Here is a 24625-nt window from a genome sequence, read left to right on the forward strand (position 1 = left end):
TTAATCCGTGCCTGACTCACACGTCTCTCCTGTGTGAGCAAAGACGCACGTGCCGTACCAGGACATTAAGACGACACACACAAACACGCGCACACGCACACACACGCACACACACACACACGCGCACACAAACACAAACACGCGCACACACTCACACGTCTCTCCTGTGTGAGCAGAAGACTCATGTGCCGTACCGGGACAGTAAGACGACACAGACACACACACACACACACACACACACACACACTAGGGCTGTCACTTTTGAGAAAAATCTAATTCGAACGGATATCGAATATCAAGCAATGTATTCGAATATATTCGAATATCTACGAGCGCCCCCCACCCCCACCAAAAAAAAAAAAAAAAAACACCGTAACGGAAATCACACATTTATTAACAGTCTGACAGTCATAACCAGGACTCAGGCCTGTCTGAACTTTTTTTTTTTTTACTTAATGTTTTAAACAGCAAGTTATCAACTTAATCTATATGAAGTGTCACTATGCATAGCAAATCACAAAATTACAAATAGGCTACTTATGGGAAAAAAATGAAGCAGAACAGCACGGCACAAACAATAAAGTGACAACTTAAACAGCAGCAGGAGTAAGGCCTATATAGCCTAGCCTAATTCATTTCTTAATATTGTTTGCTAGAAACACCAATTTATCAACTTGATCTGGATCAAGTGCGGCTCTCTTTTTATTGACGATGTTCCCCGCGGTGGAGAACACGCGCTCGGAGCGCGCACACGTGCCTGGCACACACAGGTATTTGCGCGTCTTTACATGGACCCTTATAATCGGATTGACGGCTCAATCGGACTTAAAAACCTTCATGTAAACACCTTAATCGATCCGATAGTTTACTACTTTTGTAATCCGATCGAGAGAACATGTAAACACTTGATCGAATTGAAAACCGAAACTAAAAGGACTGCGCATGTGCAATGACGTGTTACGCACGGAGCGAGCTGCTCTTCCTGTTGAATAAAGTGAATATAAATGAGTGTTCCGTTAGAAAAAATTGAAAAAATCTAATTTCACTCAGCGTCTGTGAAGTGGAGCAGGACAACGTCCCACCAGTACTTGTTTCAGATTCTCATCCACAGACGACTGGTTTTGGGCGCAGGGTTTTACTCCGTGATCAATATAAGCAGCAGCACGGCAAATCATGCTCATCGTCTCCAAATCATGACCAGAGACGGATACATATTAAGTCTGCTGTTTAAAACAAATAAAAAACCAAGAGAGGAGAATAGTTATGCGCGAACAGCGGCATATTCGTGCATGTCAAAAAATAAATTCCGATTTGAATCTTGTGACATATAACGCGCACATTACTTTATGTATCGTTCATGTAAACACCATGTTTGGATTCATCAATCGGATTGTCCATTTCCAGACACTACTTTTTAGATGAGTTGGGGCAGAAATGATCCGCTCAGGCTGGCCGTTCTGTGCGTTATCTTCCATTTTCAAAACAGGGTGGCTATTGGCTATTATTCGCTTGATTTGGTCATGAGCTTACGCTACAATACGTTTAGAGTGCCCGCTACTGGATGAGATGGCAAACAATAAAATAAAAAACAAACGGTCTAATCATAGACTGTAAAAAATGCGCTAAACATGGCACTTTAAAAACCGGTTAGTTTATTTATAGTTCGATTACGGATATTTCACGTCATGTTCGAATGCATTTTCGAATATCGAATAAAAAGTGACAACCCTAACACACACACACACACACACACACACACACTCACTCTGCACGTCTCTCCTGTGTGAGCAGAAGACTCATGTGCCATACAGGGACAGTAAGACGACACACACACACACACACACACACTCTGCACGTCTCTCCTGTGTGAGTAGAAGACTCATGTACCGTACCGGGACAGTAAGACGACACAGACACACACACACACACACACACACACTCACTCTGCACGTCTCTCCTGTGTGAGCAGAAGACTCATGTGCCGTATCGGGACAGTAAGACGACACAGACACACACACACACACACACACACACACACTCACTCTGCACGTCTCTCCTGTGTGAGCAGAAGACTCATGTGCCGTACCGGGACAGTAAGACGACACAGACACACTCACACACACACACACACACACACACACACTTTACACATATCTCTGTAAAGCTGCTTTGAAACAATTCATTGTTAAAAGCGCTATATAAATGAAGATGACTTGACTGACTTGACTTGACACACACACTCACTCTGCACGTCTCTCCTGTGTGAGCAGAAGACTCATGTGCCGTACCGGGACAGTAAGACGACACACACACACACACACACACACACACACACACACACACACACACACACACACACACTCACACACACACACACACACACACTCACTCTGCACGTCTCTCCTGTGTGAGCAGAAGACTCATGTGCCGTACCGGGACAGTAAGACGACACACACACACACACACACTCACTCTGCACGTCTCTCCTGTGTGAGCAGAAGACTCATGTGCCGTACCTGGACAGTAAGACGACACAGACACACACACACACACACACACTCACTCTGCACGTCTCTCCTGTGTGAGTAGAAGACTCATGTGCCGTACCGGGACAGTAAGATGACGAGGATCCTGCAGGACTCTCTGGGAGGGAACTGCCGGACCACCATGTTCATCTGCTGCTCTCCCTCCAGCTACAACGACGCCGAGACCAAGTCCACGCTGATGTTCGGACAGCGGTAACACATCACACACACTGCCCTGCACATCACAATACACACATATCAGGCACAACAGTTAACAATGTGTTCCCTCATTGTAATAATTTCTTCCCTTGTTTTAGTACAATGTGGCCACAGTTCACTAAACAAGGGAACAAATTAATTTGTAAAACATTACATCTAGATAAAACAGTAATCTTTATTGTATTTCTTTCTGAGTTCAGTTACGTATTGAAAAATGCTCTAGGGTTGTGCAATTGAACTGAAGTCTGACCAAACTGAATTTTGGTTTCAATTTCAGTTCCCTTTCGAGAGGTCTCTCGTATTGCATAAGGGTAGCTTACGCTATGGGAAAACTCCTTTTCTCAAGAATATTGAAGCGATAAACGCAGTCAGCTGCACAGCAGACACAGATGAGCGACTAGAGCGGTCATTGGCTGTGCCGCGGCAACTGCACAAACCTATGGCGAGGCGGCTCAGACGCGAGAACCAATCAGGCTGCTTCGTGCCAGAGTCCACCAGAATGGGTGTGGCCTGAGCCTTTATAATAGCCCGTTCAGCCAAAGGTAGTCAGATTTTGTCTCCTTTAGCGAACTCACCACTTCGCTGATCTAAGTCAAATGAAAACGCACCTCACATCAGAGCACGCTCACTATTCAGCGCCTGGCGGCATCCTTCAGAGCGGGCGCGCGTGCGCCTCTCGAGATTTCAGAGGATGTTGGGTCTTATGGCCTCAGCATCATGAGTACTCCAGCTCGGACTACTGCACATGCGTCCTCTCCAGCGCTGGCTAAAACTATTAAAACCCGTGTACCAACTCACACATGGCCATCTGCCCACTTACGAATCAGAGCAAACCACGGCTGTATCAGAGCCCTGGCTCCCTGGAAAGCAGCCGACTGGTCACAGTCGGGAGTGAGTATGTGTGTGGTTACAAAGAGAAAAGTGATCTCGACAGATGCCTCTAACCTAGGTTGGGGGGCCCTTTACGAGGGCAGGCCTATCTCTGGCCTATGATCAAGCCCGGAGAGGCGCCTTCATATAAACTGTCTAGAGATGAGAGCGGTTGCTCAATCACTGAAAGCTTTTCTCCCGTACTTAAAAGGCCACCACGTCCTGGTCCATACGGACAACATGGCAGTGGTGTCCTACATAAATCGCCAGGGCGGTCTCAGGTCAAGCAACCTGCACTCCATGGCCAAGAGCCTCATTATATGGGCTCAGCACAACCTGCACTCCCTAAGGGTGGCGCATGTGCCAGGCATTCTGAACCAGGGTGTGGATATGTTATCCAGGGACAATGATCCCCCAGAGGAATGGTCTCTCTACCCAGCTAATATGGAGCATCTTCGGTGAGGCAGAGGTGGACTTCTTCTCCTCAGAAGACAACGCTCATTGCCAAACATTTTTCTCAAAGAGCAGGGACGCGCTTGCCCACGATTGGCCACTGTATGCATTCCTTCCAGTCACGATGATACCACAGGTCATCGAACGGATCAGGGAGAGCAAGTGTGCAGTGCTACTAATAGCACCACTCTGGAAAACCCAGTTATGGTTCTCCGAGCTAGCACAGCTGCTGGAAACAGCCCCGTGGCCGGTTCCGCTGAGGAGAGATCTCCTCACGCAGGCAAACGGGAAAATCTGGCATCCCCGTCCCAACTTGTGGGCCCTTCGTGTATGGCCCCTCAACGTGTACCCGGGTGTCTCCCAAAAGGGGTGTTGAAAACGATTATAGAAACAAGAGCGCCGTCGACTAGACGCCTCTACACTCAGAAATGGGTGGTATTCTCTGGCTGGTGCGCTGCAAGGAGCCTGGACCCCTATTCGTGCGAAGTATCGAGTATACTCTCCTTCCTGCAAGAGCTTTTGGATGCGGGTCGGACCCCCTCCAAGCTCAAAGTGTATGTGGCAGCCATAACAGCTTCTCACGCTCTTGTGTCCGGTCAATCACTAGGAAGAAACAACCGTCGTATGCTTCCTTAAAGGGGCAAGGAGGCCGAACCCTCCGCGACCCCCTTCTGTGCCTATCAGAGGTGTTCATGGAGAGTTCAGAGGTGAACTATCCATGGTCCTGGAAGCAATGAAAGGTGCCACATCGAGCCGCTTTGGTCTGCGGACCTGAAGCACCTCTCGCTCAAAACCGCTCTCTTCCTGGCGCTCACGTCAGTCAAGAGAGTGGGTGATTTGTCAAGCGCTGTCGATAAGTGCTTCCTGCCTTGAGTTTGGGCCTAATGACTCCAGGGTCGTTTTTAAGCCAAGGCATAGTTATGTTCCTAAAGTGCTCTCAACTCCGTTCAGAGCGCAGGTTATTTCACTAGCAGCTCTTTCCTCGCCAGAGGACGAGAGAGACGCTTATTTACTCTGTCCCGCCAGGGCTATCAGAGTTTAGTTGGAGCGTTCTGCCTCATTCAGACAGTCGGAACAGCTCTTTGTATGCTTTGGCCGCTGCACAAAAGGGCTCGGTGTGACACAGCGGAGATTATCGTGCTGGATGATTATCGTGCTGTAGATCTTACAGCGGCATTTGATACAGTTGATCATAACATTCTCATTGGTCGTCTTAGAAATCAGGTTGGTATTCAGGGCTTAGCCCTGAAATGGTTCTCTTCCTATTTGAAGGATAGGACTTTTTCAGTCAGTTTAGGGGATTATTTTTCTTCTGTTGCCCCTCTTGTGTGTGGGGTTCCACAGGGCTCTATACTGGGACCAATTTTATTTTCCCTTTATATGCTCCCTCTAGGCTCGATTTTTGAGAAATTTGGGATTCAGTATCACCTGTATGCGGATGATTCTCAAATTGACTTACCACTGAAACATGGGCATAAATGTGCCATTCAGTCTCTCCGTGCATGTTTGGCCGAAGTTAAGTGTTGGCTTGCGAATAACTTTCTCCAATTAAATGAGGATACGATTTTATTTGGAAATAAGGGCTGTGTGGATGATGACTGCCTGGGGTTGTTTCCTGGGAAAAAAATGTCTAGCGTGAGGAACCTTGGTGTCATTTTTGACTCTGAGCTTAAATTTGTCCGGCAAATCAATGCTGTCGTTAAGAATAGTTTTTTCCATCTTAGATCAATTTCTAAATTGAAATCTATCCTTTCTTTTGACGATATGGAGAAGGTTGTTCATGCCTTTGTGTCATCCCGTTTGGATTATTGTAATGTATTGTATCTGGGTGTGAGTCTGGCCTCTCTCTCCCGTTTGCAGCTCGTTCAGAACTCAGCTGCCAGACTTTTAACGGGCACTAAGAAGAGAGAGCACATTACTCCGGTTTTAATTAAATTACATTGGTTACCCATACGATACAGAATTCAATACAAAGCGTTGCTGTATGTTTTTAAGTCTCTGCATGGCCTAGCACCTGAGTATGTTACTGATTTAATCAGCCGCTGTCAATCCAGTAGATCTCTGCGCTCTAATGATCAATTGCTTCTCATGGTTCCGCGATCCCGTTTAAAATGTAAAGGTGATCGGGCATTCTCTGTTGCAGCTCCTAGGCTCTGGAATGACCTTCCTCTGTCTGTAAAAACTTGTCCTTCATTGGGTGCTTTTCAGAGTGCGCTTAAAACTTACTTGTTCTCTTTAGCATTTGACAATGCTTTGTAAGTTTTTATGTCATATGTTTGCATTGTTTTTATGTCTTTGTTTTTACTTTTTTTCTTTTATACCCTCTGTACAGCACTTTGGTTCCACTTGTGGTTTTGAAAGTGCTCTATAAATAAAGTTGAGTTGAGTTGAGTTGGATATTAGACGCTATTGCACTAGCTTATGAGTCTAAGGGCCTTCATTGCCCCTTAGGCGTCAGAGCTCATTCCACGAGAGGCATAGCCTTGTGCGGTGGCCGGCTAGACCTCGTCGTCCACATTTATCAGATTTTATAACCTGGAAGTTCCCGCTTTACAAGCAAGGGCTTACCGTTCACAAAAGACGAGTGCCAATTACTAGTAACGCTTTAGTTTTAACGGTGAAAAAGTGTGTGGTAAGAAGTAGCTAAACATTTATTATATGACAACGAATTAATGAAATGTTATATTATTTGAAATGTTCATTGACCAACAGTAGTAATCTGCAAAAATGATGCAATATAATCAACTTTTTCTATTTATCAAATTTCGCCATTTTTAATTGAAAAATGCTATAATGATTAGCCTACATGATTAATGTAATTCATAACTGAATGTGACAACACAAAGAACGTTTCGCGTTTTCGACATATTAGATTAAGAATAAATGTGTGCATATTTTAAATATCTTTTGCAAAAAGACGTTTGTTTTTCTTTATTCCCTTAGATCACTTTAAATCCTTTAATGAATTAATTCCTTAAAATAAAAAATAAAAAATGACCCAGTCGTTGTTAAATATCCACTGACCCTAGAACCGCGGTGTGAAAGTGTTTTTGTGTTTGGAAACATTGTGAGTGTTGAACATACTGTCAGTGTAAATCAATGGCAGATCTTAGCTTGAATTAACTGCAGATCATTGAGGCAGAGAAGAGAAGAAAACACAATGCAGTGCTGATTTCTGAGAGCCGTGTGTGTGTGCAGTGCTAAGACCATCAAGAACACGGCCTCCATTAACCTGGAGCTGACGGCGGAGCAGTGGAAGAGGAAGTATGAGAAGGAGAAGGAGAAGAGCAAGAGCTTGAGGGACACCGTCCAGAGGCTGGAGCTGGAGCTGAGGCGCTGGCGCAGCGGTGAGACCCAACACTGCTCTCATTCACACCGCCTTCAGAGGCTCCTATGATGCCCCAAATCACAAGATATAATATAACCCTCATGTCCCCAGACTGTGTATGTGAATTTTAGCTCAATATACCGCACAGATATTTGTATAGCATGTTAAAATTGTCACTTTTTGAGGGTGAGATACACACATTGTAACGGATCCACTGGAGGCAAGTGTAGATGATAGAACCCAAGTGCAGTTTATTACAAATAAGATTAAACATGAAACAAAAACATGGTGTGGCATGAAAAACACAAAAACAAGGACATGAACATAAACTTAAAAACAGCTGAGGTTACAGTGAAATAAAACTTGACCAAGACACATGGCAAACACGAGGGCTTAAATACGCAGACTAATGAAAGGGACACCTGTGAACAATGAACAGACGAGCAACCAATGACAAGACACATGGCAGGATCACATGACAAACAGGGAATCACATGACAGACATGGAACATGACATGAACAAACCAAAACGTGACACACAAACACACATCATAGACTTATTATTGACTCATTATACCACCCCTTTAAGTGTATGCAAGAAGATCATGGTCAGGGTGTTCACCGTCAGCACTAAAGGCCAGTCATAGCGCCGCGATCGGCTGATAGGAGCAGGTCTGGATAACTCTGATCTGACGAGGCAGCTTCAGGGTCCACACTCTTGCTGTAAAGCCTCACTCATAGCGTTCCTCTGCAGAAGTGAGTGTAGTTGGAAAAGATACAGCTTCTTTATATAAAAGAGAGATTAGAACTAGTTAGCTCTATAATGGACTAATCCTCTCAAGCCTACTTAAAATATTAACTCAAAAGATAACTGAAAAGTTTGATAAAGTGACAAATGGGACACCGAACAGATTCAAGTGTGCCACTTTATTCATCAATAAAAAATCTGGAAATATGTAATACTATAAGACGTTAAAAAAAAAGAGTGCTGGGCAACGATTAATCGCATTCAAAATAAACATTTCTGTTTTATATAATATATGTGTGTGTGTAGTGTGTATAATTATTTTGTATACACACATATGTATGTATATATTTAAAAACACAAACTTTTGGATGGATGGATTTGGATGCGATTAATCGTTGCCCAGCCCTAATTTTCTTATATATATATATATATGTGTGTAATTTAATGTTATGTATCTGATGTGATTACATCATAACCCTTCCTGTTATTCTTACTCAAATACCAGTTGTAAGTCACTGCTAAGACACTAACCCCGCCTGATGTGTCGTGTGATGTGTTGTGTGCTGTGTTGTGTGCTGTCCTCTGATGTGTCGTGTGACGTGTTGTGTGCTGTCCTCTGATGTGTTGTGTCCCGCAGGAGAGCACGTCCCGGAGACGGAGCAGACGGACGCTGATGTGGTGAAGCTGGAGGCCGGCGAGGACACGGCTCTGGATAACGAGAGGTCCTCATCGGAGCGCCAGCGGGAGAGAGAGAGAGACTCAGACTCCTCCTCTATAGTGGTGCGCATCTCCGAGGAGGAGCGGCAGAAATATGAGGAAGAGATCCGCAAACTCTACCGCCAGCTGGACGATAAGGTCAATTACATGATCACTCGCGCAGACAACTCAAATCAACACTCACTGCATCTGTCAGATCAGTATCAGAGTACAGTATCAACAGTCCAACATTCATTCAGACAGCTTCAACATTTCCCACATTATCACAGTTTATTCGCTATAGTTTAGAAACTGGTGATAAATATGAGCAAAACTCAGAGTTCTCAGATCAGTGGGTATTTCACTGGTTTTGTCCGTCCTTCTGTTAGACTCACATGAATTATGTTGAATATCTGTCAGCTGTTAAATTTAACTACACAATTAGATAATACCAGTTTAGCTCAACCAGTGACCAAGCAATGCTTCATGTTGTTCAGTGTGTGTGTAAAAAGAGTAGGGCTGTTTTCGCCTAAGGATTTTCATAGTCGAATCTGTTTCGTTAGATTTTGCCGTAGTCGACTGATAGTCTAACCTTTTTTTTTTTTTTTAGATAGCAGCTAGACGTTCGGTTGAATAACTGTTCATCGTCTGTTATAGGACAACTCGCTCTACGTTTATTTAAAATGAACAGCAAGACAACTAGAAGTGAATGTGCTTTCCATTAAATGAATCCTTAACAAAAAACAAAAAAACAAACAAAAAAAACGTTGCAATGAACGTGCTTTGTTTTAAATAAATCACACACATTAAACAAAACCTTAACAAAAAAACTTTGCAATGAACTTTGCAATTTAGACGCGCAAACTGCGAGCCGGTGCGGTGAGACGTAGCCTACATGCTCGGGCAGATTCGGCTTGAAGTCGTTCATCCTCGGATGCGGCGTCGCGCGCGCTGTTACAAAAAAAGCTGTGCACACAGCCAAGCGAAATGGGGTCTTGCCGGGCTTGCGCACCCAACGCGTCATTTTTTGCCGCGCGCACCTTCGCGCTCGTGCAGACGCGTCGAGTATAAACAAGGCTTTACTCCGTGTCAGCGCGCGCTCTGATCGGTAAGGTGCACAGACCTCTCCCGAATCATCTCCAGCACTCAGCCTCCGACGCACCACTAACTCCGCCTCCGCTTCCCTCATAAGATGATATTAGTATTTAAACATTCTCTATGATAAAAAATGTTTGTAAAAAATATTTTAATAGCACGGTTTTGGCGGTTATAGAGTTCTAATGACGGTGTTCAACTATAACCGTCGGTCTCACGGTTATATAATAACCGTCACACCCCTATTGGTTACATAACACTTCCCTACTATTCGACTATGAGGTTCATAGTCGAATCAGAGCTCTCCGAATCGAATCGTCGAACCCTCGACTATTAGAAGTCAGCCCTAAAAAAGAGCATTAGCAATTACAGAAAACACACTTCAGCAAAACATGATCAGCTCAAAGTGTCCGAATCATTTGTGGTCACAAATGTTGTATAAATGTTACTAGTAGTCACTGTATAAAGAATATTTGGGTATAATATGTCACAGTTTACTTTTGCTCTCCTCACTTAAATAAATGAACTATAGTGTCCTGCACACACTAGTAAAAAAACATCATAAATGATATCTGGTGTCTGAATAATGTTTGGTTTGACTGTATATGCATAACTAGATAAACAGGACTTTATTGCTGTCAGTGTTTGTCTTACCCTTGTGTTCTCCACTGTGTTTCAGGATGATGAGATCAATCTCCAGTGTCAGCTGTCGGAGAAGCTGAAGGAGCAGATCCTGGATCAGGATGAGGTCAGAGGTCATCTGGGTCATGCTAATTATTAATATATGAATTACTCCAATAGTGAAAGGCTTACATTTAAAAGGTTTAAATTCAGATAATAAACAAAAAAAAAGTACAAAACATACAAGATGAGTCAGCACACTGTAGTAATGCCATCCATCTTCTTCCGCTTATCCGGGGCCGGGTCGCGGGGGCAGCAGTCTAAGCAGAGATACCCAGACTTCCCTCTCCCTAGACACTTCCTCCAGCTCTTCCGGGGGGACACCGAGGCGTTCCCAGGCCAGCCGGGAGACATAGTCCCTCCAGCCTGTCCTAGGTCTTCCCCGGGGTCTCCTCCCAGTGGGACGCGCCCGGAACACCTTTCCGGGAAGGCGTCCAGGAGGCATCCGGAACAGATGCCCGAGCCACCTCAGCTGACCCCTCTCGATGTGGAGGAGCAGCGGCTCTACTCTGAGCTCCTCCCGAGTGACCGAGCTTCTCACCCTATCTCTAAGGGAGCGCCCAGCCACCCTGTGGAGAAAGCTCATTTCGGCCGCCTGTATCCGGGATCTTGTCCTTTCGGTCATGACCCAAAGCTCATGACCATAGGTGAGAGTAGGAACGTAGATCGACCGGTATATCGGACCCCATACTCCCGGAGGACCCTCCACAGGCCGCCGCGAGGGACACAATCGAATGCCTTCTCCAAATCCACAAAGCACATGTGGATTGGTTGGGCAAACTCCCATGAACCCTCCAGCAACCTGTAGAGGGTATAGAGCTGGTCCAGTGTTCCGAAGCCTGGACGAAAACCGCACTGTTCCTCCTGAATCCGAGGTTCCACCATCGGCCGTATTCTCTTCTCCAGTACCCTGGCATAGACTTTCCCAGGGAGGCTGAGAAGTGTGATCCCCCTGTAGTTGGAACACACCCTCCGGTCCCCCTTCTTAAAAAGAGGGACCACCACCCTGGTCTGTCATCCCAGAGGCACTGTCCCCGACCACCACGCGATGCTGCAGAGGCGTGTCAGCCAAGACAGCCCCACAACATCCAGAGACTTGAGGTACTCAGGGCGGATCTCATCCACCCCCAGTGCCTTACCACCGCAGAGTTTGTTGACTACCTCAGTGACTTCAGCTAGGGTGATGGACGAGTCCACCTCTGAGTCCTCAGCCTCTGCTTCCTCAATGGAAGATGTGACGGCGGGATTGAGGAGATCCTCAAAGTATTCCTTCCACCGTCCGACGACATCCCCAGTTGAGGTCAGCAGCTGCCCAGCTCCACTGTAAACAGTGTTGGTAGGGCACTGCTTCCCTCCGGACAGTTTGCCAGAATCTCTTCAGCCGATAGTCCTAATCCATGGCCTCACCGAACTCCTCCCAGGCCAGAGTTTTTGCCTCCACAACCACCCGGGCTGCAGTCCCTTTGGCCTGCCGGTACCCATCAGCTGCCTCAGGAGTCCCACAAGCCAACCAGGCCCGATAGGACTCCTTCTTCAGCTTGACGGCATCCTTTACTTCCGGTGTCCACCACCGGGTTCAGGGATTGCCGCCTTGACAGGCACCGGAGACCTTATGGCCACAGCTCCGAGCGGCCGCTTCGGCAATGGAGGTGGAGAACATGGTCCACTCGGACTCAATATCTCCAGCCTCCCTCGGGATCCGGTCGAGGCTCCGCCGGAGGTGGGAGTTGAAGATCTCTCTGACAGGAGACTCGGCCAAACGTTCCCAGCAGACCCTTACAGTACGCGTGGCTCTGCCGAGTCTGTCCAGCTTCCTCCCCCGCCATCGGATCCAACTCACCACCAGGTGGTGATCAGTTGACAGCTCCGCCCCTCTCTTCACCCGAGTGTCCAAGACATACAGCCGCAGGTCAGATGAAATGACCACAAAGTCGATCATCGACCTACGGCCTAGGGTGTCCTGGTGCCACGTGCACTGATGGATACCCTTATGCTTGAACATGGTGTCCGTTATGGACAAACTGTAACTAGCACAGAAGTCCAATAACTGAACACCGCTCAGGTTCAGGTCAGGGGGGCCGTACCTCCCAATCACGCCCCTCCAGGTGTCACTGTTGTTGCCCACGTGGGCGTTGAAGTCCCCCAGTAGAACGACGGAGTCCCCAGTCGGAGCACTTTCCAGCACTCCTCCCAGAGACCCCAAGAAGGCCGGGTCCTCTGCACTGCCGTTTGGCCCATAGGCACACACGACAGTGAGATGCCTATTCCCAATCCGTAGGCGCAGGGAAATGACCCAGAGTGGGCAACTCCAGAGTGGTGAAGAGTCCATCCTCTCTAAAGGAGTGTGGTTCCAGAGCCCAAGCCGTGCGTAGAGGTGATCCTGACTATCTCTAGTCGGAACCTCTCAACCTCACGCACAATCTCAGGCTCCTTCCCCGTCAGCGAGGTGACGTTCCACGTCCCTAGAGCTAGTTTCCGTGTTCAGGGATCGGCCCGATCCTCTCAGCACCGGCCCCTTACGGTTCCTCCTGTAGGTGGTGAGCCCAGCCGAACCCCGTAGGGGGAGGCCCGGCCACCAGGCGCTCGCATACGAGCCCCAACCCCGGGCCTGGCTCCAGGGTGGGGGCCCGGCTGCGCCATACCGGGCGACGTCACGGTCCTCGATTTCATTTTACTCATAAGGGTTTTTTGAACCGCTCTTAGTCTGACCCGTCGCCTTGGACCTGTTTGCCTTGTGAGACCTTACCAGGGGCATATAGCCCCAGACAACATAGCTCCTAGGGTCGTTCGGGTACTCAAAGCCCTCCACCACGTTATGGTGGCAGTTCAAGGAGAGGTTAGGGTTAGGGTTACTGTAGTAATGCTCCCAAATTATTCAGTGATCTCTCCAAAAACAGAACCATGTGTCATTTCATTAGATCAATAAAATGAAAGATTAGTAGATGCAGACATTACATTAGCATGAGCTGCAAATTAGGGTTATCAACAGGGCTGAACAACTGCATTAGAATTTTATCGAAATTTTAATTATATTGACATATTATTTCTGGAAAAATACTAGTGAACAACAGTCAATAAGCACAAACCAAGCACTGGATGTTTTTTTTTGTCCCTGATGCATGTAGGATCGAGGATCATTCAGGTGTCTATTTTACTTCAGCCAAGTATTCAAAGTCCAAATCTTCGTTTGACAGCCTCACTGCAAATCAGCAAACGTTACATGTAATTAACAAAAACTTTTTGAAAATTCTGCCTTTCCCCATGTTTAAGTGCTATAATCCGGTGCTTCTACCAACACAGAACACATGTAAAGTGAAACCCAGTAACTCTGTTCTGGTGAGTCTTTCTCTGAGAGCATGTTATAAAATAAGCCGATCAGATTTCGCTCCTTCTGGCGTATGAAGAGGATCTTATTATAATATTCCCGGTCCTTAATCTGCATGTTTACACAGACCAGTCGACATTTGGTTCCGCGAGCGCCAACAGAGACCAGTTCTAACGCACTGGAGAAGATCCAGCAAAGCCTGAAACTGTTCTGTGGTCGAGCACAGACGACACTGAACACTATTGACCAGAACATGTCACCGCTGTCTTATAAACACCTCAGGAACTGTGGACACTTGTGGAAGAGTTCAACATGATGAGGAGATGATCAGTGTAACTCCACAACAACTACAGAAATGTCTCCGCTAACATTCAGAAACGTGTAAAAGTGAAGCTCTCCCTGAGTCTCTCCGTAAGGCTGCACTCGCTGCTGTTACTCCTGATTCTGGATCAGTGAGATCGGCCTGTGTTGTTATTGCCGGAGTCTCTGAAGCTCGTGTAAAGGCTCCGCCCTCTTCTGAATGGAGGCGGAGCTAAAGCTCATTTGCATTTAAAGAGACACACACTAAAACGGCGTGTTTTTGCTCACACCCAAAAGGGGGCAAATTTGACAAGCTATAATAAATGATCTGGTATTTTGAGATGAATTTCACACACATTCTGGAGACATCATAGATTTATATTACATCTGGTGAAAAGAGGCATAATATGTCACCTATAATGGCTGTTGTGTGTGTGTGTGCAGCTGCTGGCGTCGACACGTGGCGACTCTGATAAGGTGCAGACGGAGCTGGGCCGCCTGCAGACGGAAAGCGAGAGCGCTAAAGCTGAGGTGCGGGAGGTGTTGCAGGCGCTGGAGGAGCTGGCCGTCAACTACGACCAGAAGAGCCAGGAGGTGGAGGACAAGAGCCTGCATAACAAGCAGCTCGCAGAGCAGCTCAGCCACAAGATGGTGCGTGTGTGTGTGTGTGTGTGTGTGTATGTGTGTGTGTGTGTGTGTGTGTGTGTGTGTGTGTGTGAGGACAAGAGCCTGCACAACAAGCAGCTCGCAGAGCAGCTCAGCCACAAGATGGTGCGTGCGTGTGTGTGTGTGTGTGTGTGTGTGTTCACTGCTGCCTCTGCTCTACAGGCCAGCCTGATGGAGCTGGAGGCGGAGCTTGCTCAGATGCAGGAAGTGAGCTCACAGCAGAGGAAGCGCATCGCTGACGTGTTGAACGGGCTGATGAAGGACCTCAGCGAGTTCAGCTCCATCGTCGGCAACGGCGAGATCAAGCTCGTAAGAGTCCTCAGATTACTGAGAGCTTTTATTTATTTATTAGTATGATTACTATTTTTCAGTTACAGACAAGTACGTTGCAAAAATACAAGACAAATACAAGGCATTGTAAGACAGCTCAGAGTGTATAAAACAAAGAATAACAACAATAACTAAAATATAAAATGAACATGTATGTACAAATTTTAATAAAACTAATAATAAAAATTAAAAAAAACTTTTAGAGCTTATGAGAGCTTATCATTTTCACGAATTCCTTTTATTTTTGTCCCCATAAATTTTTCTGAATTCCGTTTTAGTGGTTAAATTACATTTTAGTACTCAAAAAGCATGTATTTTCAGAATTCAGAAACATTTTACAGGGGAAAAAATACATTTGTTCTAGAAATAAGCTCTAGAAAATAAGCTCTAGAAGTTTTTAGTTTTTTAATTGACATAATGAAACGTATACAATTTAGGAATAAATTATCACATTTTTTGTGCCCCTATGATATACGATTAATTTAAATTCTGTGTTTTCCGTTTTCAATTTACTGGATTCGATTTTAATGGTTTAATTAACAAAAAGCATGTCTAATCAATTAAATTCATAAAACTTTACTTATTTCATTTTTTTTTTTTTTTATCAAAAAAAAGTTGTAATCAAATGAAGGCATAAAACATAAAAAGTTTTATTAATCTTTAAAAATTAAGATTTAACAATCACTTAATTTTTTTGCATAAAAAGTGGCACAACAGAGGATTACTGTTAAAAAAACATGGAAGAAATATTGTGACAGTTATTAAAAGAGGGGCACGGCAGGGCTAAGAGAGTGTGTGCCGTCAGCAGATTGTTATGCAAAAGAAACTCTTCAGGGTAACACAAGACCCCACTGCGTAATTATCCCACTTATCATGCAGATACTTGCCAATAATTGTCAATAATAAAACTCAAGTCAATAATTGAACTCAAAATATTAATTTGACATATTTGATATATTTGATCGCAGTATGTTCACTCAGTATGAGTTATGAAGAGAGACCAACAGTGTATCAAAATATTAGCTTCTGGGGGGGGGGGGGCCTTGAAAATATTTTTCTCAACACAAAAGTTTTCTCAACACTTTCCTTTAGATGCAGATGTGTATGTGTCTGTAACGTGTGTGTGTGTGTGCAGCCGGTGGAGATCAGCGGCGCGATCGAGGAGGAGTTCACTGTGGCGCGGCTCTACATCAGTAAGATCAAGTCTGAGGTGAAGTCGATGGTGAAGCGCTGCCGGCAGCTGGAGAACATGCAGCTCGAGTGCCATCGCAAGATGGAGGAGACCAGCCGAGAGCTGTCGTCCTGCCAGCTGCTCATCTCACAGGTGTGTGTGTGTGAGTGTGTGCGTACGTTAAAGAACTGTCATACATAGAAAGTAGACAGTAATGAAAAGTTATTAGCGTAGGCCGTGTGTTGATGTCCAGTGTTGCTGAGCAGAAATACATAATCATGTTTCTCTTGGTTCCCTCAAAGTTGCGTGGGATTTTCTCCTCAGCGTAAAGATTAAGAGCTCCCTCTATCACTGTTTTCCATGTTCGTAGAGTTAGTTTCTGGAGTAAATATATAGGCTATAATCTGTGTGTTTACACAGCCTTTTTAAAAATGGCGTGTGCTGGTGTTTCACATGCGTTCGGCCAATCAGCGAACACTAACGTCACTGTAGTTCCTATAGCACTGGTTTAGATGACTCAGAAGTAGGAGTAAATTAGTTCCTCCAAAAGGAGTTCCTAGAACTAAAATCGTTCCTAGTTCCTGCAGTGCGAACACGCCGACATCCGGGAACTCCCGCCAATAGTTGTAGGAACCATGAAGAGGTTCCTCCGGTGCGAAAGCTCCAATGGAAAGCCCTGAACCGCTACGTTCACTATGATTATCTTCTAACATTTCAGTAATTATTGCAGTAACAATAAATATGTATCTGTCCACATCATTTTAACTCGGTTAAGTATCGTTGGAAGTAAAGCAGGTTTGACTGGCTTCATTTTCATCAGGCCATTAATTTGCACACTATTACATGACAGGAATCGCTCTTATGCTAGTAGATGAGGTGTGGGTCATGCTGGCCCAGATCTGCTGTGTGTTCTGGTGTGTTCACTCTGTGTCTCTGTGCCTGTGTGTGTCTGAGCAGCATGAGGCGAAGATCCGCTCTCTCACAGAGTACATGCAGAACGTGGAGCAGAAGAAGAGGCAGTTGGAGGATAATTATGATGCTCTCAGTGAAGAGCTTTACATGATGCAGAACTCGGGTAAGACACAAACACAAACTCTGCACAGACCTTCAGGCTCTATGACGAATTTCCAGATATTTATATAGATTTCCAAACTTCTATACGTCTGACTGTCAGAACTCCTAGAGTTGTCTAGATACATCGCCCTGTGTAGTGTAAGACAGATTCAGGATCTATCTTCAGATCTCTTTAGTAAATGTAAAGCTAGAGGGAGTAGTCCAGAAGACAGGCAGGAGTTATTCATGGAGAACCAGAGAAGCAATAAACAACCCAAAATCGAAAGGGCTAATAGAGGACCCAGATAGAAGGCAAGAGGTTCAACACCTCCTACAACACTTGGGCTGACAAGACTTCGCAAAGAATAGTCCAATGTCAAATATCCATCTATCCATTCATTCTCCAAGCCACATGTCCTCTGTAGGGTAACAGGGATGCTGAAACCAAACAGCTAATATATAATCCAGTGTTATCATCTATGAATACAGACAATGGTGATGATTAAGGTTTTATGTATTTTGATCATTTTAAATGTAGTGCTGTAATGTTGCATAGTAAATCATACTACTCTAAATTATATTTTGAGGGGGCTCAATGCAATATAATGCACAAGGTGCCACAAAAACTACTTGCTGTTGCTAATAAACGTAAAAAGCATTAAACCCTTATCTTGTAAAATATATACACTCACCGGCCACTTTATTAGGTACACCTGTCCAACTGCTCGTTAACACTTAATTTCTAAGCAGCCAATCACATGGCGGCAACTCAGTGCATTTAGGCATGTAGACATGGTCAAGACAATCTCCTGCAGTTCAAACCGAGCATCAGTATGGGGAAGAAAGTTGATTTGAGTGACTTTGAACGTGGCATGATTGTTGGTGCCAGAAGGGCTGGTCTGAGTATTTCAGAAACTGCTAATCTACTGGGATTTTCACGCACAACCATCTCTAGGGTTTACAGAGAATGGTCCGAAAAAGAAAAAACATCCAGTGAGCGGCAGTTCTGTGGGCGGAAATGCCTTGTTGATGCCAGAGGTCAGAGGAGAATGGCCAGACTGGTTCGAGCTGATAGAAGGGCAACAGTGACTGAAATAACCACTCGTTACAACCGAGGTATGCAGCAAAGCATTTGTGAAGCCACAACACGCACAACCTTGAGGCGGATGGGCTACAACAGCAGAAGACTCCACCGGGTACCACTCATCTCCACTACAAATAGGAAAAAGAGGCTACAATTTGCAAGAGCTCACCAAAATTGAACAGTTGAAGACTGGAAAAATTTTGCCTGGTCTGATGAGTCTCGATTTCTGTTGAGACATTCAGATGTTAGAGTCAGAATTTGGCGTAAACAGAATGAGAACATGGATCCATCATGCCTTGTTACCACTGTGCAGGCTGGTGGTGGTGGTGTAATGGTGTGGGGGATGTTTTCCTGGCACACTTTAGGCCCCTTAGTGCCAATTGGGCATCGTTTAAATGCCACGGCCTACCTGAGCATTGTTTCTGACCATGTCCATCCCTTTATGGCCACCATGTACCCATCCTCTGATGGCTACTTCCACCATGTCACAAAGCTCTAATCATTTCAAATTGGTTTCTTGAACATGACAATGAGTTCACTGTACTAAAATGGCCTCCACAGTCACCAGATCTCAACCCAATAGAACATCTTTGGGATGTGGTGGAACGGGAGATTCGCATCATGGATGTGCAGCCGACAAATCTGCGGCAACTGTGTGATGCCATCATGTCAATATGGACCAAACTCCCTGAGGAATGCTTCCAGCACCTTGTTGAATCTATGCCACGAAGAATTGAGGCAGTTCTGAAGGCAAAAGGGGGTCCAACCCGTTACTAGCATGGGGTACCTAATAAAGTGGCCGGTGAGTGTATATATATATTCATAACACTTTATTATAACTGATAAGTCATTAACAAAAAATGTGTAGTTTAACAGTTGTTCCTAAATCTTTGAATGTATTTGAAGTAATGATCATCTAAGCATTATACAATATCATGCTGGTTATAAATGTTGTTATAAATGGTTAAAGGGGTAGTACACCCAAAATTGAAAGGTCTGCATTCATTAGTTTTCCACACATCTTTCGTGCATCTATTCTCCTGGTGCTCATGCTGGACCAGGTCCTGGTGGCAGCTGGCTAATTAGGGCTGCCCATACGTCCTTTTCATCTACAACTTACCCTAGCTCCTCCTGGGGGATCCCAAGGCGTACCCATCCTAGATCTACCTGCCACAGCCATATCACCCTGAAGCCCTAGACTGGTCACACACTGAAGCTAAGCAGGGCTGAGCCTGGTCAGAACCTGGATGGGAGACTCCTGGGAAAGCTAGGTTGCTGCTGGAAGAGGTGTTAGTGAGGCCAGCAGGGGGCGCTGTTCACCATGTGGTCTGTGTGGGTCCTAACGGCCCAGTAGAGTGATGGGGACACTGTACTGTCAAAAAGTCCTTCAGATGAGACGTTAAACCGAGGTCCTGACCCTCTGTGGTCATTAAAAAACCAAACTTTCCCAGTGGCCTCTGTCCATCATCATGGCCTCCTAATCATCCCCATAAATACTGATTGGCTTCATCACTCTGTCTCCTCTCCACCAGTAAGCTGGTGTGTGTGTGTGTGTGTGTGTGTGTGTGTGTGTGTGTGTGTGTGTGTGTGTGTGTGTGTGTGTGTGTGTGTGTGTGTGTGTGTGTGTGTGTGTGTGTGTTCTGGCGCACCATGGCTGCTGTCGAATCACCCTACTCGTAAACAAGACCCAACATATTTGAACTCCTCCACTTGGGGCAGCAACTTACTCCCTCCCCGACCCTCCTTGGATCCCCACCTTAACACGGTGGTGGAGTATGAGTGTGTCAGTGACACTGGAAGAGGTATTGTCCAGATCTTTAGCTCCTGGTTGGCTCGCCCTCTGCAAATTGGAAGAGGGAAATGGGGGCCCTCTCCTGGATGCTGGCCTGGGAGGGGATCTCTTAGATGGATATCTGGTGGCCAGCATCTGGTCCGTGAGACTCAGTCGGGCTCATCTGAAGGGGCCTTGCCCTTTTGGGCATAGTACCTGCGAGGAAACGATTATGGGACCGGTGCAATGTACAATGGGCGGCATCTACTTTGACGATGATTACATGATTCTTTTGTGGTCGTTTATTCTTGTCCAGTTTTCAATGCAAAACTTGCACAAGTAAGTAATTAGTTGAAGATAAATGATAACAAATTAACATTTCTGTATGGACTAGCGCCCTCTGTTGGGCAAAATAAACAGCACATGATTGGGGCTCGTTTTAATTTCCCACCTTAGGTGTTATTTCTCTTTGCAGTAAAAAGAGGAATTCCAGCCAGGGTCGGGCCACCGAAAAACAAGACTATCCCCAGGAGACTGGGACGATTGGTCTTATGGTCTTTCTGTCAATTATTCTGGCTGACTGTAAAGCTTTTAAAACTTTCAAACTGCTTGACAAACCTTTCTTTATTCTTCTAAGCCTAATTGCAATTCAACTACAAGCTACCTTCACCAAAGTCAGAGCTTTCTGAAGATCTGTGCGGTCTTAGCATGCTATATCTTTTCTAAATAATTGGTCTTGTGGGTTTCCTTTATCAGAACTTCAAAGTTGCCAAAAATCCAAAAGACTGGAAAAAGAATTTCAGATTCAGCGTCTGTACTGTTACATTAATGGCTCTGTGTTTATTTTTATACCAGAGAGTAATGTGGCAGAACTGGATGGAGGAGAGAAAGCTGACAGAGAGGCTGAAGGGAAAGTAAGTCGCACATACATGGCTCTACTATTTTACACATGAACAGTCCTGTGACTAGTGTTAGGAACACATACATGTTATGATAAGAGAGATGTTGTACATGATGTGATTATTATTAAAAATAGGTCACTAGCAGCAGTCAAACACATGGACACTAATGTGTGTGAAATGTTATTGGACACACAGAGATGTTTGTTTGTGTGTGTGTGTGTGTGTGTGTAGAAGGCTGCTGTTCGCCCAGCTCTCCACGCCGAGTCTCGTCAGAAGCAGCTCAGCCACCTGCGGGACGAGATTAATGAGAAACAGCGACTCATCGACGACCTTACCGAGTCAGTATCCGTTCCAGTGTCTTCTCATGGCACTGTAGAATAATCACTGAATATTGTAAACGAGGTGCTGATGTGTCATAACTTGTGTTGCAGCAAGAATCAGGCTCTAGAGCTGGAGCTGGCTCATGTGCGCTCCAGTTTCAGTAACCTGAAAATGCAGGACGACACCAAGAGCGCCTGCTTGGATCAGCTGTCGTACGTTTTTACACAAATACACTGAGATTGTTTGCTCATGTTGTGAGTGTTAAAGAGGGCCTATTCTGCGATGTCCATGTTCATCTGTCTTTAGTGTGTAATGTTGAGTTCTTCTCTATATCAGTGTCAGTGTTCCTGAACTCCTGAAACGCCTCCATTGTAGTCTTGAGTTTCTTACGGGAACGAACACGTCACAATATTCCTCATTTTAATAATTAATGTGCAGAATAAAGGGGCGGGGCCTGGTTGAGTTAGTCAGTAGTGTGTTAAACTGGCGGTTATGGAAAGGGGCGGGACATTTCCCAAACACACTCAAAGCGCTCGACCAATCACAACACACTGATCCAGCCGACCAATCTGAGCACAGTGTGCTTTTTAGAAGGAGGGGCTTCATAGAGACAGGAAGTAAGAATATGAGGAAAATAATCAACATTCAAGCAGGAAAACCTGTTCTAGTAGAGCCTGAAAACAAGAGTTTGTACAAGAGCATGATGGGTCCTCTTTAAGGGATGCTACAGTGTGGAATGGCTGTTTAATGTGTGTTCAAGTTTGGGTTTTCTCGTCAGCTTTCAACAGGAGAGACACGAGCAGTCCAAGCAGGATCTCAGGGGCCTTGAGGAGACTGTTGTAAGTTCCTCAAACAAACTCTGGTTACACTTTATTTTGAGGTGTCTTTGTTACAGTGTAATTATACATTTAAGGACTGAGTAATATTAAGTAACTACATGTACTTACTATAGGATTAGGATTTGGTTTGGTTTAGGGTTAGTTGCAAGTAATTATGCATAATTATAGTTATTACTACAATAACTACATGTAACGTAACAATAACACGTAAAATAAAGTGTAACCCTCTTATCCTACATTTACTTCTTTTACATCATTCTCATCTGAATTTCTGCACCATGATGATGTCATTTCACATCCTAACAGTGGTTTTGTGTGCGTGAGCTCCCCCTGCTGCTCTGGCTGAATGGATAAACACCTCAGACCTGCTCAGATCACATAATTTGCTGGAAAATTAATAGATCTTTAGTAGAGAACTAGTAGAACTAGTAGTTGTGTTGCTGAAACGGGGCTTGAACATTCAGCATATGTTTTCATGACATTGATTGTCAATCATCTTTAGGGCCATGTGTTGAAAATGAACGTGTTAATAACCAAAACAGATCTTTCACTCTTTCATCTACTTGCCTGCGGTTTCTCATATAGCTCTTCTCTCTCTGTCTCAGGCTCGGGAACTCCAGACCCTCCACAACCTGCGCAAGCTGTTCGTTCAAGACCTCACGACTCGGGTTAAAAAAGTGAGTTCTGCATGTGAACATGGATATTTTGCTTAACAAATGTCCACTGTTATGTGTCTTTCTGACATGTTTTCCTCACACAGAGTACAGAAATTGGACCTGATGATAGTGGGGGGTCTAACACTCAGAAACAGAAGATTTCCTTTCTTGAAAACAACCTGGATCAGCTTACAAAGGTTCATAAACAGGTCAGGATCACGTTAACAGCACTTTATATAATAGATGTCTTAAAAGCAAGCAACTTTACAGTATTAAACATGAAAAAATGTGTCGGCGTCGCTTTCGATTATTACAGCTTGAGTTTCTACTATAAAGCGTCTCTCCAGTGTGTTCATGTTTTACTCGCGTCTGAACAGAGGAAATGAGGATTTACACCTCAGAGAAGGCGGAGCCTCAGAGCCACACCCACCGATTACATCATCACCACGGACCAATGAGAGTTCAGAGGCTGTTTCGAACTCCTAACGAACTTCAGTTTGGCCTGATTGACATTTCACCAGTTCATTCTTCAATTTTGCTTGAAGTGTATCGGAACACAAATTATTTGTAATATTCTCTCATACTGTATATCATTTTTTATCCATCCATTGAAAGTAGGCACTCAAAATGTTGCCTCCTGAAAAGGCTGTAAAAGTTCTCGCTATGAATAGATCAGTTTTATCTAAGGGTATATTTTCCACGGCGAGACGACACCATTATCAAAACAATCTCCATTCACACGGATCCGCGAAAACGACTAAAAACGCTGTATTCTGCTCTCAGGCCACTAGATGGCGATGAAACGCGATAGGCTGAACACGCATGAGCATGACGTCATCGCTTTTAGTGATTCACGTTTTTGTTGTTTACACTGAGACGTTTTTAAAAACTTGAAGAAGAAGAAGAAGAAGAAGTTTTATTTATATAGCGCCTTTCCGAAGCTCAAGGTCGCTTTACATGGTACCTTTATAATACATTTAACACTGACGCACAACTTTACAATCACAAAGGACACATATAATCACATTTAGACGAAGTACATGTTAAACAGATATGTTTTTAACTGTGTCTTGAAAGCAGTCACTGATGAAATATTTCGAAGTGAAAGTGGCAGTGAATTCCATAATGTTGACGCATTAACACTGAATGACCTTCCACCTACTGTAGATAATCGAAAACGAGGGATGGACAGTAAACCAAGTTCAGTTGATCTGAGAGAGCGTGCAGGACGGTAGGTGAAAAGTAGATCAGACAAATATGGGGGTGCAAGACCGTTAAATGCCTTATATGTTAAAAGCAATACCTTAAAGTGGATACGTGATGAAACAGGTAACCAGTGAAGGTCATGAAGCACCGGAGTAATGTGAGCAGAACGCCTGGTGGAGGTGAGAACTCTTGCTGCTGAGTTTTGGACGTACTGCAATCTTGCAATAAGTTTTTTGGGAAGGCCAAGAAATAAAGCATTGCAATAATCCAGACGTGATGTGATTGATGCATGAATTAAGAGTTCGGCGTCAGCTAAAGTGAGAGATGGTCTTAGACGAGCAATATTTCGAAGATGAAAGAAAGAGTTTTTAACAATGGAAGAAATA

At 44.8% G+C, this 24625-nt stretch overlaps 1 protein-coding gene across 1 annotated transcript in view; it reads left to right on the forward strand.

Moving 5' to 3' along the window:
* The window catches only part of kif5aa (kinesin family member 5A, a), a 42967-nt gene that overhangs the window by 11540 nt on the left and 6802 nt on the right, over positions 1 to 24625 (forward strand). Inside the window, exons 10-23 of the mRNA XM_056248737.1 lie at positions 2590 to 2738; positions 7266 to 7414; positions 8781 to 8998; positions 10614 to 10682; positions 14685 to 14891; positions 15069 to 15215; positions 16372 to 16560; positions 17365 to 17482; positions 21171 to 21229; positions 21449 to 21555; positions 21649 to 21750; positions 22317 to 22377; positions 22983 to 23054; positions 23138 to 23242. Coding sequence (XP_056104712.1) covers positions 2590 to 2738; positions 7266 to 7414; positions 8781 to 8998; positions 10614 to 10682; positions 14685 to 14891; positions 15069 to 15215; positions 16372 to 16560; positions 17365 to 17482; positions 21171 to 21229; positions 21449 to 21555; positions 21649 to 21750; positions 22317 to 22377; positions 22983 to 23054; positions 23138 to 23242 — 1752 coding nt within the window. The remainder of the gene's footprint in view (positions 1 to 2589; positions 2739 to 7265; positions 7415 to 8780; positions 8999 to 10613; positions 10683 to 14684; positions 14892 to 15068; positions 15216 to 16371; positions 16561 to 17364; positions 17483 to 21170; positions 21230 to 21448; positions 21556 to 21648; positions 21751 to 22316; positions 22378 to 22982; positions 23055 to 23137; positions 23243 to 24625) is intronic.

This window comes from Rhinichthys klamathensis, unplaced genomic scaffold (genome assembly GCF_029890125.1).
Source record: "Rhinichthys klamathensis goyatoka isolate OS25496 unplaced genomic scaffold, OSU_Roscu_1.1 h1tg000057l_1, whole genome shotgun sequence".
Lineage (NCBI taxonomy): Eukaryota > Metazoa > Chordata > Actinopteri > Cypriniformes > Leuciscidae > Rhinichthys > Rhinichthys klamathensis.